The 18,329-nt window shown below is 35.5% G+C and overlaps 1 protein-coding gene across 1 annotated transcript; it reads right to left on the reverse strand.

Annotated features, from left to right (window-relative positions):
• LOC107793807 (uncharacterized) lies at positions 1-3,845 on the reverse strand. The gene is made up of 5 exons (XM_016616244.2): positions 3,357-3,845; positions 1,675-1,796; positions 1,222-1,313; positions 574-660; positions 1-479 (listed from the first exon to the last, which is right to left on the reverse strand). The coding sequence occupies exons 1-5, from the start codon at positions 3,701-3,703 to the stop codon at positions 381-383; spliced, it is 747 nt and encodes a 248-aa protein (XP_016471730.1). The 5' UTR covers positions 3,704-3,845; the 3' UTR covers positions 1-380.
• Between the last annotated feature and the right edge of the window lie 14,484 nt (positions 3,846-18,329).

Here is an 18,329-nt window from a genome sequence, read left to right on the forward strand (position 1 = left end):
TTTGACAAAAGGCTACATTACACTACAACTTCATTTACATAGAAAAGCCAATATTGCACCTGGTGCACTAAGCTCCCGCTATACGCGGGGTCCAGGGAAAGGCCGGACCACAAGGGTCTATTGTACGCAGCTTTATCCTGCATTTCTGCAAGAGGCTACATAAAAAATACTAGCTGCTGACAGGCCACATTATACAAGATTACACGGGGAGAAAGAAGAAAACAAAACGTTTTAGAGCAGAAATCGTTGAGCGATTTGCTTACTCCGACAACAAACTAACAATTTATTCCCACTGCTACATTCTTCCAGCTACAATTACAAATCTTTTGATGAATGTATCTCATGCATACCTGCAATAAATTGCATTGGCATTAGTTCGATTACCTAGCACCCAATATTTTAGAGAGCTCCTTTACTAAAGGCTTCTCTTTAACGTCTTCTCCCTTCTCTAAACGCCATTTCTTCGACTTTTCTTCAGCCTGTAAATGAAGGTTAAATTCCGTTAGATAGAAACAAAAGCATATATCGTACAATAGTTGAACGTTTATGCCCAACTTGCTTGATTTGACTTACCCAAATCCTTAAAGGACTCAGCTGCTCTTTGAATGTTTCCAATATTGGCTGAACAATGTCCTTCCCTTTTGTCCGAATATCATCAGACTGTCCACCGTCACAATCACCCACATATTACATAACCACAAACATACGATGGATCAACTAAGCAACACATTCGATCTAACTAAAAGCAACATCACCAGAACTGTCTAAACCAAAAATCAAATAAACCAATTCCTCAACTAAGCTCGACTAGAGCAGAAATGTGGTCGTAAAATTTCTCTACCTCAGACAGGTTACCATTTGGTTTTTACGTTCAGATATAGCTGCAAAATCTAGTTTGATGAGATCAAAAGTCACCAGGCACCAGATTTGCAAATTCAACGACTTAAAAATAAATATTTTCATATTTGCACATGTGACATCATAATCACGATATGAGAGGATCAAAGCTGTTTAAAACAGTCAGCTTTAGCCTAAGAGATCAATCAGAAAGTGTTTCCTTAGAAAAGAAAAGTAGTGGATTGATGGTTACTCCCATATGTAACGAACTTACAACATTGCGCTATGCCAGAATGTTTAGCAGAAACTAAGTTTGCAATACAGATTCACACTTCAATGAGAATGTCCATAAGGAAGTCAAAAGAGAAAGAAAGATTTGCTTACATTGTGCAACTCTAGCTTGGACGCTGCCAAGCTAAACGTCAAGGCGGAACCACCAAAGACAAGAGCAGTGGCAGCAGCAAATGCCTTTGCAACTACATTGAAGAGAACTTTAAACAATAAGGATCCAAAAAGAATAATACCTAAACAGATCATGTTTGAGTGGTTCTCTAGCTATACCTTGTTGTATGTAAATGGATATAAATTTGCTCAGACATAGTACTATTTGGAAACTTCCACATCAAGAATTTTAAAACGCAGTTGGTATGCTTTAAAATGACTATTCCTCAGCCTATAGAACATAAAGCTTATTGTGTGTGTAGCATATTGCTTGGGAAAATGTTTTTGAAGAGCACTTGTTTAATTTTGGGAAAACGTTGTGTGGTTTGGAAAACTTTGATGACCAAATGGACTCTTTAACTTTGTTAGAGCAAACATGTAAAGATTTTGTCTTACTTTGAGACATCCCCATAGCTGCAGCTTTGAGTTTTTCAGGATTAAGAGGTGTGTATCTATCGCGCCGCAAATCATTTGCCGTTGAGGCTTGTACGGAGTTTTCTGCACTTGGCAGCTGCCACCTGGAGAAGATATTACCAATGTGATTGTCAAAAGAAGATACAGGATCAAGAAGATGAAAAAGGTTTACGTAATATCCACACTAACTGTTTAAAACTGAAGCAGTTAAAAGCACATTTTCGTATTAGTTACAATATGATATACAAACCCAACTTCTTTGGGACTGAGGGGTTGTTGTTGTTGTTGTAGTACCACAATGTTATACAACAGTTACTGAGACATCAGCAATAAAATACAATGTCCTCACTAAAGAGATTTTTCAGAACTTTCTTCATGAAAAAGAGAACAACTAAAAACAGAGAAGACTGGTTGATATTGAATATAACAGATTCACACAGCAAATATAACTACAATACACACTTCTGTATAACAGAGTAGCCAAGCAGATTAATAATATACAACACAACAAAGACTAACTGAACATTTCATTACCACAATCAAAAGGGAAAACATTTTTTTTAGAAGAATTATCCCAAATAGCCGACCACTCAACCGCTTAAACTAAAAATAGCCAGTAAATGTATAATATATGCATAACTTATGTATTACATGCGTATAATTATGTATAATCAACGGATAATCTATGTATATGGTTGGAAAAGGTAAATAGTAAATATGGCCGGCTATTTGTGTAAAGATCCCTTTTTTTTAAGAAAGTAAGAGATTGCCCTTGTGACTCCGGAATCCGGATGAACCTTTATCATGGAGCAGAGTTTTTTCATAGAAATCTATACAGTACTCTTGAAAACTAAAAAGTACAAATACAGAAGCAGTAAAATCAGCAAAAGTTTTGCTCCCATACTTGGTCAGCCAAGAAAAGTTAAGCAAATCTATAAGTTTCAAATGCGCAACTTATACATTTACCAACCGATTACCTCCTGTTACTCCAACATTTTGAATTAATGAACGTATCAAAAAACACGTCACTCACCTGAATTAGATCAATGAGAAAACCCCACAAAAAAAACCTTCCTATTTGAAACACTTCACCCAGCTAAAATCAGTACCATACTGACACTTTATTGTCCAAATCATTTGTACATTATCTTAACATATTTCCAGTACCCAAATCCAAACGCATTTCACAAAATACAGTAAATTCCAAAACAATCAATCCATTCTAAAAACTGTCCATACAACAGTTCCATTTTCTTTTCTTCCTGTATTCAGATATCATTGAAATTCCCGAATAGGCTAACTAATTTTTTTTGACTTAGGTGTATCAAAAGTAAACCCCAACATCCAGAATTTCAATTTCTAAACAAATTTGCTAAAAGAAGAAAATGTAACTACGTAAGTACGGGAAAAATAAACACAGTATTCCATCATTATTTTCCACTCCAAAGGTATCCAAAGAATATGAAAAGCTTAAAAAAGAAAAGGAAATAAAACTCAGTACCATTTCAGTATTCTCAAAAATTAAAACTTTGCTATATCCAATATCCAAAAATTCAATCTTTTCAATCAAAAATTAGGAAAAAGAAGCTTAATTTTCAATCCACAAACTAAACAAAGAATGAAAAAGAAAAGCAGAAAAGGAGAAAAAGGAAAAAAAGAAAAACCTTTTAGGGCCAAAGGTGACTTGAGGTAGAGAAACATAAGCTCTGAGAGGATTAAGAGCATCAGGTGATACACAAGTAGTCTTATTTGGATCAGTGGGGAGAGCCCATTTTGAAGCACCAGAGAGTGACGAATCTGCTGACGTATGAGATTGGAAAATTTTGGAAGGTAAAGAATGTCTCAGAATCTCAGGAAGTACATCAGGAGAAGCTGCTAATTCTTGATTTTTTACAGCAGCTATAGAATTGGAAGGCTTGATCTTTTGGGCAAGACGGGTAACGGCGTGTTTGGATTCTTCAAAGAAAAAAGCTCCTTCTTTTCCTGCTAATCTTCCTGCTAGGAAACTCATTTCTTCAGCTGTTTGTGGAATTGGGTTTTGTTATGGATTTTGATTTCCTTAATTGGTACGGGAAATTTGAATCTACGACGGTTATATATATACTGTTTCTCTCTCGGACTTGCCCCCTTTTCCCCTCTGTTTTTATTTTATTTTATTTTAATCACAAAGAAAGCTAGTATTGAAATTTTTGATTTTGTTGCAAGGGTTCATTTTCAAAGGAGAGTCTTTGCAACAATGGTGAGTTATAGAAATATTTATTAATGTTTATATTATGATATATTATACGTTTTGTGATGCGGTCCTTTTTCTATTTTATGCACCGATATGTCTTTTTTTTAGTTTTTTCCTGAAAAAACAAAGAAAAAATAATGCTAGCTCTAATAATTTTATGCCAAATTGAATATCCATTTTGTTTTGAAATCATTTCCGTTTTATTAAAGGTCGAAATTTTAAAACATTATATATTAAAGGTCAACTTTCAGAATTAAATTGGATTAGCTTAATTTTCTAAATCAAGTTTGAACAATAAGTTCCCGATACTCCTTTTCTTTTCTTATTATTCTACAAAGTTAAAGAAAAACATGCAACTTGACCGTCTCTAGCTAAGATGTGGCACACTCTCACCCGATTAATAGCCTGTTTGGTCAAGCTGGAGAAATTAGCGTATTTTGAGAAGTGTTTTTTTCAAAAGTGTTTTTGAAAAAAATACTTTTGCAGAGAATCATTTTGTGTTTGACTAATCACTCTAAAAAGCACTTTTGAGCAATAATTTGTGTTTGGCTAAGCTTTTCAAAAAGTACTTTTAAGTATCAAATTACGAATAACGACATGAATAGATTTGGTTAATAGTTAATATTATAAGTAAATAAATAATCTTAAAAATTTATTATTACAAGCAATAATTAAATCTTTTCATTTTATTTAAGTAAAATATGAAAATAAAATTTAAAAGTACTTAATTCTTTTAATATAAGTTAAATATATTAAAAATCATCCAACAAATATAAAGCATTCACCCCTAAAATCACTATATATTAGAAAACTATCTTAAAAATAATAAAAAATATTTATACATTAATATCCTAAGTATTAGGTTTAACGGTTATTTTGGTATATACTATATTTTGTTAAGGGTATTTTTGGTAAGAAAAAAAAAGTCAAAACTGCTTCTGCTTCTGCTCTTGGGAAGGAGCTACTTTTTCTGCTTCTCAGAAACTGCTTCTGCTTCTTCCCAAAAGTACTTTTCCCCCAAACAAGCTTGGCCAAACATCTCAAGTTAGGGAAAAAAAGTGCTTTTGAGAAAAAAAAAATACTTTTTCCCTCTTGAGAAGCTTGGCCAAACAGGCTATAACTCGTGTTGCTTTATGTCTATTCGACAAGAACAACCAAAAAAATCAAATATAATTTCACTAGTGGGGTCTGGAGAAGGTAGAGTGCACGCATACCTTAGTTTCTGATAGACCCTCGGCTTAGAATTTATATCTATTCGAGATTTTTTAAAATTAATTTTATATTTTGTGTAACCTAATTATTTTAAAAAAAATTAAAATTACGACAAATAATGAAGAAAAAGCCACGTCAAATCACCATAATATTATAATATATTATATACTTTTACTTTTCTTTCCCTCACTTTCTCCGTAGATAGAGATACAAATAAAATAAGAAAATGATAAATAAAAAAAGGAAGAGATTTGACAAACAACATATTGAAATAAGCTTGTCAAACAAGGTATTGTAAAGAATGAGCGAAGAGAGAATATGAATAAAATAATACAACATTCTCAACATTTATAGGTAGCGTTTAGTGTGGTTTGCAAGTATAAACGCTTGTAACGGCAACTATTGACTTGAGGCCCAAGTAAATTTCTCAAATAGAAAAAGCAGTGCTTGTATGTATCAAACTAAGTACTATACAATAAGAGTACTTTCCTCCCTTTGTTACTACGTAATATATTTGTTGCGGCCAAACGCACACGCAAGTATATGCGATCGTCAACAATGACGGACTCAGGATCTTGTGCAAGCAGATTCAATGTTAGAAGTACATAACTTTAGTCGTAAAATAGTAGTTGTCAAGTGGGTTCAAATAAAATATTTGTACAAAATTTACACAGCTTTAATCCTAATTTATACATATACACAGTATTATTTTTTGATCAAGCGGGTTCAGTTGAACCCGCTTGCCACCACGTGCGTCCACCAATGGTCGTCAAGTAATAAAGTGACTAAAAGTCGGATGTCGAACCCACGAGGACTTGTGATTAACTATTAACTAAATTAGACTATTCTAATTATCTGAACAAGAATTAAACCCAAAAGTAGTGATGCTAAAGTAACTAAACTAAAAAAAAAAAAAAAAAAATGAACTCTGAACAAAGGAAGAATAGATTTTTATGTATCAATGTAATGAAAACGATCTAGGGTTTTGGGCTATATGACATTCCTATTGTAATCTTCAATTGAATTGACTAACTAATTTACCTACTTTATTGATTGACAGGATTAATATTGCTCATAAGAATCTGTCGAGTTTTTACTCGCCTATTCAAGCTAACCTAATGTCCATATGTCTATGGAGTTAGAATTAACAAGAACGCATTTGTAATTCGTGTACATCAGCCAAGCAAGGCAATTAGGTATATGTCTATCCTAACCGCGAATTCGTTCCCCGATGCCCAGGGTCAAGAACTTGTTCTACTCAATCCTATGTGCAATCTAGAATTCTCACTTTCGAGTTCAACTCTAGATCCGTAGATAGTATTCAATTGGTGATCAATCAATTAAATAATTAAGCGCAAGATTGAATAAATAAACCAATATGATAAATCAAGAAAGCAAAATCAATATCCGAATAACAATAGTCATAAAAGAACCACAACCCTATAACGTGAAGTTTAGCTCCACATAGACATGGTAGCCAAACAACAAATCATTCAAAGAAACATAAAAATTACTAAGTTTGGTAGAAGAAAGATGAAACCCGGCTTTCACGGGGGCTCTGTGCTCTCCCCTTGTCAAAAGTTACTCTAAAAAACGTTCTCTCTTTGTCAAAAGTAGGCTTAGAACCCCTTTTATATGAATTAGGGTCGTGTAGGGCCGAAATAATATTGTCCCGGGCGAAATAGGAACTCCCCCCCTCCCCCCCCCCCCCGCCTCCAACGTCCAGACCAGCGCCTAACGTTGGCCCTGGCACAGAAAACAATAACGATTTTGGTGTTCTTTAACTATTTGATTTGAATTGTATTTCTCCTTTCATTGTTTTGTCTTTAACTTGGGGGGACAACCGCCAAAGGGTGTCCCCCCCTTGTATTTTCCTATTTAATTGTTTTCTTTTCTTTTTTTTTTCTTCCGTATTTTATCAAGTTTGCTCCAAATCTCTTCATTTTCACACCGCTTTATTCCTACACAGTTAAAATATAATATTAAGCACAAAATAATATAATTAATACTCAAAAGACGATTAAAAATACTAGAATGTGAGGCAACAATGGTTAAATATATGCATTTTTTAGCCGAACATCACCACCCCACACTTAAACTCTTGCTCGTCCTCGAGTCAACCAACAATTCACACTATTCTTGAGCACTTCATATTTACACATTTGAAGCACACTACACCAATGACCATGGTTGATAGCAACAATTAAACTGTAGCATATGCAATCACTTACACTTCCCTTTACTTATGCCATTCTTCAGTAATATTCACAATAAAGACAACGTGTTCATAACAATTCTAGCCTAAAAAACCGACTCAATATCACAATGCACTCATGGCTTGAACATCCAACATCACAGAGAAGTCTAATAATATTACCTATTCCTCGTGAAACTATGTGCCCTCACAACAAGAACAAGAGAGTAAGTTGAATCCATACATTCGAATCTCATGATCAAATATAGTTTAAGCACTCACATATATCAAAGAAAATCTCTCACTCTCACAAAGAAGTCACATGCATGCAAAAGGTACTATAGGCTCGCCCATAATATAAATGTCACGATCCAAAATCCCACCACAGGTATCGTGATAGCACCTAGTCTCTAAGACTAGGTAAGCGATTACAATTACATTTCAAGCTATTTGTTTTATATATAAACCAACGGCGAAAATAATAACAAATATAACAACCTCCCAAGACTGGTAGTACTGAGTCACGAACTCTAACGGAATATATAGAATAATCACGAGAACCGAATATACAGTACCGTTTGATTAAAAATTAACAGTACAATGAAAAGAAAAAACTCCAAGGGACTGCCACGACCAAGCAGATCTACCTTGAATCCTTGCGATCTCACTCTAACTCTATCCGAATCTGATACCTTCAATACCTGGCTCTGCAAAAAAATGTGCAAAAGTATAGTATGAGTACACCACGGTCGGTACCCGATAAGTATCAAGACTAATCTCTGTGGAGTAGAGACGAGGTACAACCAAGACACTCACTAGTCTAATAACCTGTGCAATATAGTATACAAAATAATAACAATAAGGGCACCATAAAATAACCAGTGATGTGTACAGTAAGACAATAAAATCACTATTAATATCGCTCAACAATTGATAAATATAATTACACCCAGTTAAATTAAGTTTTTCAATTAAATATCTTTCACACATAATTCTTTCGAATAAAACTCTTTTTCAAATATAATTTCCTCAAATAAACATCTTTCGAATATAAAATTCTTTCAATAAATCTCTTATAATATAATTTTCTCAAATAAATATATTTCAAATACAATTCTTTCATATAATTCTTTTTGAATAAAAATCTTTCCAAATAAATATTTTGAATATAATTCTTTCAATTAAAAAAGTCACCATGTGGTACCTCATTTCATAGTCATAAAAATACGGGTCTCATCCCATTTTCATATTTTTTGTAAATACGGGTCTCAGCCCATTTTCATATTTCCACGGCACTTCGTGCCCATAATCAAATCATATTATTTTCCCGACACCTCGTGCCCTCATTTCATATCATAACTGCACGGACAATTCACGTGCCAAATATCATTATCATTTAATCACAACACTTCGTGCCCACATTTCATATCACAACTGCACGGACAATTCACGTGCCAATATTCTTATTATTTACTCACGGCACCTCGTGCCCACATTTTATTTTATAATCCGCCTGGCAATAGCCACATGCTCCCAATTTTAACATAAATCAGATTATTATCAATTTACCAACAACAGGACAAATTGCACAAGGCATAAAAATAAATACAAGAAAATCACAACATCACATGAAAATCACCAACACCACAACTCCACATCATCACATATCGTCCCTGACAATAGCCACCATTATCGCTCCTATAGCCACCCTTATCGCTCCCCCCAGACAATATCAATAGCCACTCTTATCGCTCCTATTGCCACCCTTATCGCTCCGCCCAGACAATATTCCAACAAACACAACAACAGTGAAATGCCACCCTTATACCCACATAATATCAACTGTGAAATGCCACCCTTATCTCCCCAAAATAATAACTCACACAACACAACAATTTACACGGAAAATTATCACGACAACATAACAAAATCAATTCATATCACAATTTGCCCAATGGCCACAACCAAATTCCAAAGATATAACAAAATTAATTAATTTCACAACAAATAGCCCAAGGCTCCACACAGTGTATATATAAAACCTCAAAAATAATCAACGGAGATAGAAAAATAATCAACATAGGGCACACCTTCATTAATCCAAATTTAGATAATTATATTAACACTTCTTTTTAATCTTGCTTAATTAATTATTTGCATAGGGAAAATTCATATTGAGATTAAATTCCAAGAAATATCAAACCAACAATACTCACGGAATTACATAAATTTTCAAGTAACAATCACATCAAATTGTCATATAAACAAATTCAACAACAAGGATTTAGGCATGGCAAATAGATGATTTAATAAATGCTAATAATTATCCAAATTACTACATAATTTTTCCCAAGACTTTAACTCAATGAATTTTGCACATATAAGCCCGAGTACGTACTTGCCACCTCGCGTACACGGCTTTTTTTCACATTTCACAAGTGGCATATAAGACTCGATGCCTAAGGGGTAATTCCCCCACTCGAGGTTAAGCAAGACACTTACCTTTTTGAAGTTAGGCCGATATTCCAAAATAGCCTTCTTGGTTGAATTGACCTCCGGACAGCTCAAATCTATCCAAATTAATTGTATAACTCCATTAAAATTCATCAAAAACAATTCTGGATAATAATATGCCGACTTAAAAATTTATTCCAAAGAGTCAACAAAAGTCAACGCGGAACTCGCCCCTTGAAACCCGACATAATTTTTATGAAATCCGAACACTCATTCCGATACGAGTTCAACCATACCAATTTTATCGAATTCCAATAACAACTCGATCTCCAAATCTTAAATTTTTGTTTTTGGAAGATTTTGTAAAAATTTTGATTTCTTCCATTTAAATCTGAATTAAATAATGAATATAATCATGTATTCATGAAATATAAACACTTTAGGATATAGAACACTTACCCCAGCCAAGCTTGTGAAGAATCCCTCCAGAATCGCCCAAATCCGAGCTCCAAAAATTCCAAAACGAAATGCCCAAAAATGACCATTTTTTGGTCCTTATGATTCTGCCCAGTTTTCGTACCTGCGGTACTGTTCATACACCTGCAGTACTATTCACGCACCTGCGGGTACTGTTCACGCACCTGCGAAAAAAACAGCAGCTGCCTAAAAATTCCAGCAGCTTTTCTTTAAGTCCGAATTGATCCGTTAACCTTCCAAAATCCACCAGAGGTCCTTGGAACCTCAACCAAATATACCAACACATCCCAAAATATAATACGAACTTAGTCGAGGCTTCAAACCACGTATAACAACGCCGAAATTACGAATCGCACATCGAATCGAATTATAAGTTTTTAAATCTTCCAACTTCTATATTTTGTGCCAAAGCGTATTAAATCAATCCAGAATGACTTCAAATTTTGCACACAAGTCATAATTGACTTAATGGAGCTATTACCATTTCCGGAATGGAAATCCGACATTGTTATCCAAAATTCACCCTTCGGTCGGACTTTTCCAAAATTTTATATTTTTCAACTTTCGCCAAAATGTGTCGAATTGTCCTACGGACTTCCAAATCCAAATCCGAACATACGCCTAAGTACGAAATCATCATACGAAGCTATTGCCATCCTCGAAATTATATTCTGGGGTCCTTTGCTCAAAATTTAACTCTCCGGTCAACTCTTTCAATTTAAGCTTCTACATAAGAATTGCTCTTTTAATTAAATTCTGAATCTTCAGTAAATCAAACTTGACCACACCCGCGGGTTATAATACATATTGCGAAGCTGTTCGAGACCTTAAGCCACTGAACGGGGCGTTAATTCTTAAAATAATAAGTTGGGTCGTTACATTCTCTACCTCTTAAACAAACGTTCGTCTTCGAACGTTCTAAGAATTATTCTGAGGTTACCAAATTGATGATTTTACTTTTACACATATACTCACGGTTGATACCACGCTACCACTTTTGAGATAAGCTCGACAACACTATCTCATTTGAGATTATTTCTTTTATCCATATTTGAAAACTTTAAGACCATTTTCTTATAGTCCAACATTTTCAAAAGGCCTGATTTTTCACAACAACGCACAGTATTAGTCTCAACTGGCTAAAGCAACTCGTGCCTATGCACACATCAACTTTTTTGATAGTGTTGAAGTACTTCAAAACTCTTTCTGGGGTGTTACATTCTTTCTCGCTTAGGATCATTCGCCCTCAAAGACATAACATAACTTATCTCTTCCTTTGCAAATCCCAATCCTCCAAATTTTACTAACTCCCAAATTATTCAGAAATTTCGGCAGAGTCTCCCCTGTAATTAGGCCTATCCACCTGCCAGAGTAACACCAAAACAACTCCTAACAACACATCCATAACCCAACAAAATACCACAAGGTATATATCAATAACACCAATCTCAGCATTACAAGCACTGCATTATCATAATGATATCAGGACATGAAGCACATCATATGTATGCTCATCACCACATCTCTGGTCTTAAAAGCTGTTCATAATTAATTCCAGTATCATCAATTAATCTCATATTAACCACCACCTCATTTTGAATATTCACAACACTGACAACAGAATGTGAGGCATGAAGACCTCATGATTACTTACTCGGATTAATGAGTCACATTTAACGCCACATGGGCACTCATCTCATAGGTTAAAACTCAATGTTTACAGCACGAAAATGGCTGAATATGCACAGAAAATATACAAGAATTATCAGATAAGCCTAACAGGCATGACTCCCTGTTAATATTATGGTACAAATTAAATTTCACACAGGGAGAATTTTAAACTCATAAATATTTCACCACAAGGACCTCGTCCTTATATAACTTTCTCCGCGGCTTGTAGCCCGATTTAAATATTTCACATCATATATAAAATGCGAGGATCTCGTCCTCAACTCCGAATCACAAGTATTTTGCACATTGTGCCAACTGAAATTTCAATTTCCTTTCTTTCTTCTTTTCAATATATTTCATAAACAGTTTTCACAATACATAATGAACCCTCATACGGGTAGGGCGTATAATTCATAAATATTGGAATCAATTATTTCGGAACACATTAAACCCACTGTAATGAATAATAAAAATTATTTTTGGACTTATAGCCCTCAATGGTGTACAAAAATAAATGACAAACACGAGCTCACATCTTCAAATCTCCCAACAGGGATAAACATAGAAGTGTGTCACAAAAATTACGAAGCTCACCCATAAGCGGAGCATAATAGGAGGTCTCACCTCAATATTCAGAACCGAATCAAATTAAAGGAAAATATCCTTTTATAACAGAATCGGGATCGTACCTGTAATGATACCATCTGGTGTATCGGCCTCAGCCAAATCATATCGATTATATCAATGGGTCGGGCCTCCACCTCTTAGGCGCCCACTACCCACTTGTCCTCCACCTCTAACTGACTGTGCACGTGGAGTATTAACTGGAATAAAGCTTGTAGCTTGAGTGCTCTGATGAAATCCACCCCTCCCAAATCTGGGACAATCTCTCATGATGTGCCTAATATCACCAGATTCATAACAACCCCTCTGATGTCGCGGTTGCTAGTACTGAGTCTGTGCCGGATAACTGGAATAACCATTATAGGAATCCTGTGCCGGTGGTGCATCGTAAGATCTTACTGGAGCACTCCGATTAATATGATGTACAGACTGAGCTGGCCGACTGCTCGAGCCTCCGCTATAATGGGTCCTAGCTGGAGAGTAAAATCCACTGAACCCTCCAGATCTTCGAGACCTTTTGGCCTCCTTAGACTCCCTTTCCTCACCTAAAACACCCTCAATCTTTCTCGCAAATCTCCACTACTTGTTGAAATGGAGTATCAGTTTGCAATTCTCGAGCCATGCATATTTTAATATCATATTCGAGCCCCTCAATGAATCTGTGGACCCGCTCTCTGATTGTAGAAACCAAGATAGGTGTATGACGGGTTAACTCACTGAACCTGATAGCATATTCTGACACTGTCATAGTGTCTTGACGCAACCGTTCAAACTCTGTGTGCCACGTATCTCGGAGAGTCTGGGGAATAAACTCTTTCAAGAACATTTCTGAAAATTGAGCCCAAGTTGGTGGTATTGCATCGGTTGGTCTACCTTCTTCATAGATTTGCCACCACCGATACGCTGCGCCTGACAGTTGAAATGTAGTAAAGGCAACTCTGCTCACTTCCACAATACCCATGGTGCAGAGAATACGGTGACAACTTTCTAGAAATCCTTGGGCATCCTCTGTAGCTGTGCCACTTAAAGTAGGTGGACTATACCTCTTAAACATCTCAAGTCTCTTTTGTTCTTCTTCTGACACTTCTGGCCTGACCTCAAGCCGAACTGGAATAACAGGTTGTACCGGTATTACACCTGGAATCTGACCAACGTGAACTGCTGCTCTGAAGTTGTGTTAGGAGTCTGAGCTACTCCCATAATCTGCGAAATATTTTGTGCAACAGAGATCAATCCCGCCTGAGTTAATGTACCAAACATACTTAGGAACTGTGCTAAGGTCTCCTGAAGTCCGGGGGTAACAATAGGTGTTTCTGGTACCTGTCCCCCAACTGGAGCTACTGGTGGCTCCTCAACTGTTATTCTGACAGGTGCTCTTGTCACAGCACGTGCCCTTCCTCGACCTCTACCTGGGCCTCTACCTCGGCCCCAGCCTCTTGCAGCCCTAACAGTATGTGTGGATGCCTGCTCAACTAACCCAGTAACACATGTCCTCACCATCTATGAGAGAATGGAGATACAAAGGTTCAAATTCCAAATTCAACAATTCCGCACGAATGGAATGAAAGAAATGGAAATTTCCTAACAGTTCTATAGCCTCTCGAAGATAAGTACAGACGTTTCCGTACCGATCCGCAGGACTCTACTAAACTCGTTCGTGACTCGTAGAACCTATGAACATAGAGCTCTGATACCAACTTGTCATAACCCAAAATCCCACCACAGACGTCGTGATGGCACCTAGTCTCTAAGACTAGGTAAGTCGATTACAATTACATTTCAGGCCATATTTTTATATATAAACTAATACCGGAAATAATCACAAGTATAACAACCTCCCAAGACTGGTAGTACTGAGTCACGAACTCTAACGGAATACATAGAATGATCACGAGGACCGAATATACAGTACCGTTTGATTAAACATTAACAGTACAATGAAATGAAAAGACTCCAAGGGACTGCGGCGACCAAGCAGATCTACCTTGAATCCTTGCGATCCCACTCTAACTATGTCCGAGTCCGATACCTCCAATACCTGGATCTGCACAAAAATGTGCAAAAGTATAGTATGAGTACACCACGGTTGGTACCCAGTAAGTATCAAGAGTAATCTCAGTGGAGTAGAGACGAGGTACAGCCAAGACACTCACTAGTCTAATAACCTGTGCAATATAGTATACAAAATAATAGAAAACACATAACAATAAGGGCAACATAAAACAACCAGTGATGTGCACAGTAAGACAATAAAATCACCATTAATATCGCTCAACAATTGATAAATACAATTACATCCAGTTAAATGAAATTCTTCAATTAAATATCTTTCACACATAATTCTTACGAATAAAAATCTTTTTCAAATATAATTTCCTCAAAAAAACATCTTTCGAATATAAAATTGTTTCAATAAATATCTTCTAATATAATTTCCTCAAATAAATATATTTCAAATACAATTCTTTCATATAATTATTTTTGAATAAAAATTCTTCCAAATAAATATTTTAAATATAATTCTTTCAATTAAAAAATTCACCATGTGGCATCTCATTTCATAGTCATAAAAATGCGGGTCTCATCCCATTTTCATATTTTTTGTAAATATGGGTCTCAACCCATTTTCATATTTCCATGGCACTTCGTGCCCATAATCAAATCATATTATTTCCCCGGCACCTCGTGCCCTCATTTCATATCATAACTGCACGGACAATTCACGTGCCAAATATCATTATCATTTAATCACAATACCTCGTGCCCACATTTCATATCACAACTGCACGGACAATTCACGTGCCAATATCCTCATTATTTACTCACGGCACCTCGTGCCCACATTTTATTTTATAATCCTCCTGGCAATAGCCACATGCTCCCAATTTTAACATAAATCATATTATTATCAATTTACCAACAACAAGACAAATTGCACAAGGCATAAAAATAAATACAAGAAAATCACAACATCACATGAAAATCACCAACACCACAACTCCACATCATCACATATCGTCCCTGACAATAGCCACCGTTATCGCTCCTATAGCTACCCTTATCGCTCCGCCCAGACAATATCAATAGCCACTCTTATCGCTCATATTGCCACCCTTATTGCTCCGCCCAGACAATATTCCAACAAATACAACAACAGTGAAATGCCACCCTTATACCCACATAATATCAACTGTGAAATGCCATCCTTATCTCCCCAAAATAATAACTCACACAACACGACAATTTACAAGAAAAATTATCACGGCGACATAACAAAATCAATTCATATCACAATTTGCCCAATGGCCACAACCAAATTCCAAAGATATAACAAAATCAATTAATTTCACAACAAATAGCCCAAGGCTCCACACAATATATATAAAACAAATAGCCCAAGGCTCCACACAGTGTATATATAAAACCTCAAAAATAATCAACGGAGATAGAAAAATAATCAACATAGGGCACACCTTCATTAATCCAAATTTAGATAATTATATTAACACTTCTTTTTAATCTTGCTTAATTAATTATTTGCATAGGGAAAATTCATATTGAGATTAAATTCCAAGAAATATCAAACCAACAATACTCACGAAATTACATAAAGTTTCAAGTAACAATCACATCAAATAATCATATAAACAAATTCAACAACAAGGATTTAGGCATGACAAATAGATGATTTAATAAATACTAACAATTATCCAAATTACTACATAATTTTTCCCAAGACTTTAACTCAATGAAATTTGCACATATAAGACCGAGTACGTACTCACCACCTTGCGTACACGGCTTTTTTTTACATTTCACAAATGGCATATAAGACTCGATGCCTAAGGGGTAATTCCCCCACTCGAGGTTAAGCAAGACACTTACCTTTTTGAAGTTAGACCGATATTCCAAAATAGTCTTCTTACTTGAATTGACCTCCGGACAGCTCAAATCTATCCAAATTAATTGTATAACTCTATTAAAATTTATCGAAAACAAATCCGGATAATAATACGCTGACTTAAAAATTTATTCTAAAAAGTCAACAAAAGTCATCGCGAGGCCCGCCCCTCGGAACCCGACATATTTTTTATGAAATTCGAACACCCATTCCGATACGAGTTCAATCATACCAATTTTATCAAATTTTAATAACAGCTCGACCTCCAAATCTTAAATTTTCGTTTTTGGAAGATTTTGTAAAAATCTTGATTTCTTCCATTTAAATCTGAATTAAATGATGAATATAATCATGGATTCATGAAATATAAATACTTTAGGATATAGAACACTTACCCCAATTAAGATTGTGAAGAATTCCTCCAGAATCGCCCAAATCCGAGCTCCAAAAATTCCAAAATGAAATGCCCAAAAATGATCATTTTTGGTCCTTATGATTCTGCCTAGTTTCGCACCTGCGGGTACTGTTCACGCACCAGCGGGTACTGTTCACGCACCTGCGAAAAAAATAGCAGTTGCCCAGAAATTCCAGCAGCTTTTCTTCAAGTCCGAATTGTTCTGTTAACCTTCCGAAATCCACCCGAGGCCCTCGGAATCTCAACCAAATATACTAACATGTCCCAAAATATAACAAGAACTTAATCGAGGCTTCAAACCACGTCAAACAACGCTGAAATTATGAATCGTGCATCGAATCAAATTATAAGTTTTCAAATCTTCCAACTTCTATATTTTGTGCCGAAACGTATCAAATCAATCTGAAATGACTTTCAATTTTGCACACAAGTCATAATTGACTTAATGGAGCTATTCCCATTTCCGGAATCGAAATCCGACCTCGTTATCAAAAATTCATCCTTCGGTCGGACTTTTTCAAAATCTTATATTTTTCAACTTTCGCCAAAATGTGTCGAATTGTCCTACGGACTTTCAAATCCAAATCCGAACATACGCCTAAGTCCGAAATCATCATACGAAGCTATTGCCATCCTCGATATTCTATTCTGGGGTCGTTTGCTCAAAAGTTAACTCTTCGGTCAACTCTTTCCATTTAAGCTTCTAAATAAGAATTGCTCTTTTAATTAAATTCTGAATCTTCAGTAAATCAAACACGACCACACCCCCGGGTCATAATACATATTGCGAAGTTGTTCGAGACCTTAAGCCACTGAACGAGGCATTAATTCTTAGAACGACAAGTCGAGTCGTTACAGTAAATCTCCACTAATGTAGGCTCACCTGATCTAAAATCAATTAGGACTTTATATGGTTGTAATGTGGGCTAAGGGATGAGTAGAATATATTTAAGAATAGTGAGTCAACCTCCTAAGCACTTTAACACATCACATGATAACTTAAGCGTACATTCCTCAATCCACTTTAATTTCACAACTACAATTACCCCAACAATGTTCCCTCTTTCTTTAAGTACTACTTTAATTTATACCCCACTAGTAAGAACAAGACAATAATTTATTCACCTATATTTTTCCTTCTCTTTTTTCAGATTTTTCTTCTTTTTTTTTCTTTTTCAATTTCCGCTAGTGGTGTATTATTTTACAAAACAATTGCACCTTTCTTCCTTTTATTGGTTTCACTCAAAAGTCACCCCACACTTAGTTCCTTCTTACTTCTTTTAGTACTCATTTCACAATTATGGTGCTTTAAGAGGTAAGAGGATCAACACAATATCAATTAAGAACAAAAAGGGTATATGCTTGTAATGTGGGTGCCAAATAAAATCTATAGGCTCAAAGGGGTTAACTAGGGATAATTTTTATTTATGGTAAGCAATAAGTTCAAAAAGATCAA

The sequence above is a fragment of the Nicotiana tabacum genome, chromosome 2, assembly GCF_000715075.1.
Source record: "Nicotiana tabacum cultivar K326 chromosome 2, ASM71507v2, whole genome shotgun sequence".
NCBI lineage: Eukaryota > Viridiplantae > Streptophyta > Magnoliopsida > Solanales > Solanaceae > Nicotiana > Nicotiana tabacum.

What these genes read in the sequence shown, in the direction of transcription:
- LOC107793807 (XM_016616244.2), bottom strand. Translation starts at nt 3,703, where the DNA reads ATGAGTTTCCTAGCAGGAAGATTAGCAGGAAAAGAAGGAGCTTTTTTC. An exon ending in AGCTATGGGGATGTCTCAAA is followed by an intron (nt 1,314 to 1,674) that starts GTAAGACAAAAT and finishes TCTTCAATGTAG; the next exon opens with TTGCAAAGGCATTTGCTGCT. An exon ending in TGAGTCCTTTAAGGATTTGG is followed by an intron (nt 480 to 573) that starts GTAAGTCAAATC and finishes CTTCATTTACAG; the next exon opens with GCTGAAGAAAAGTCGAAGAA.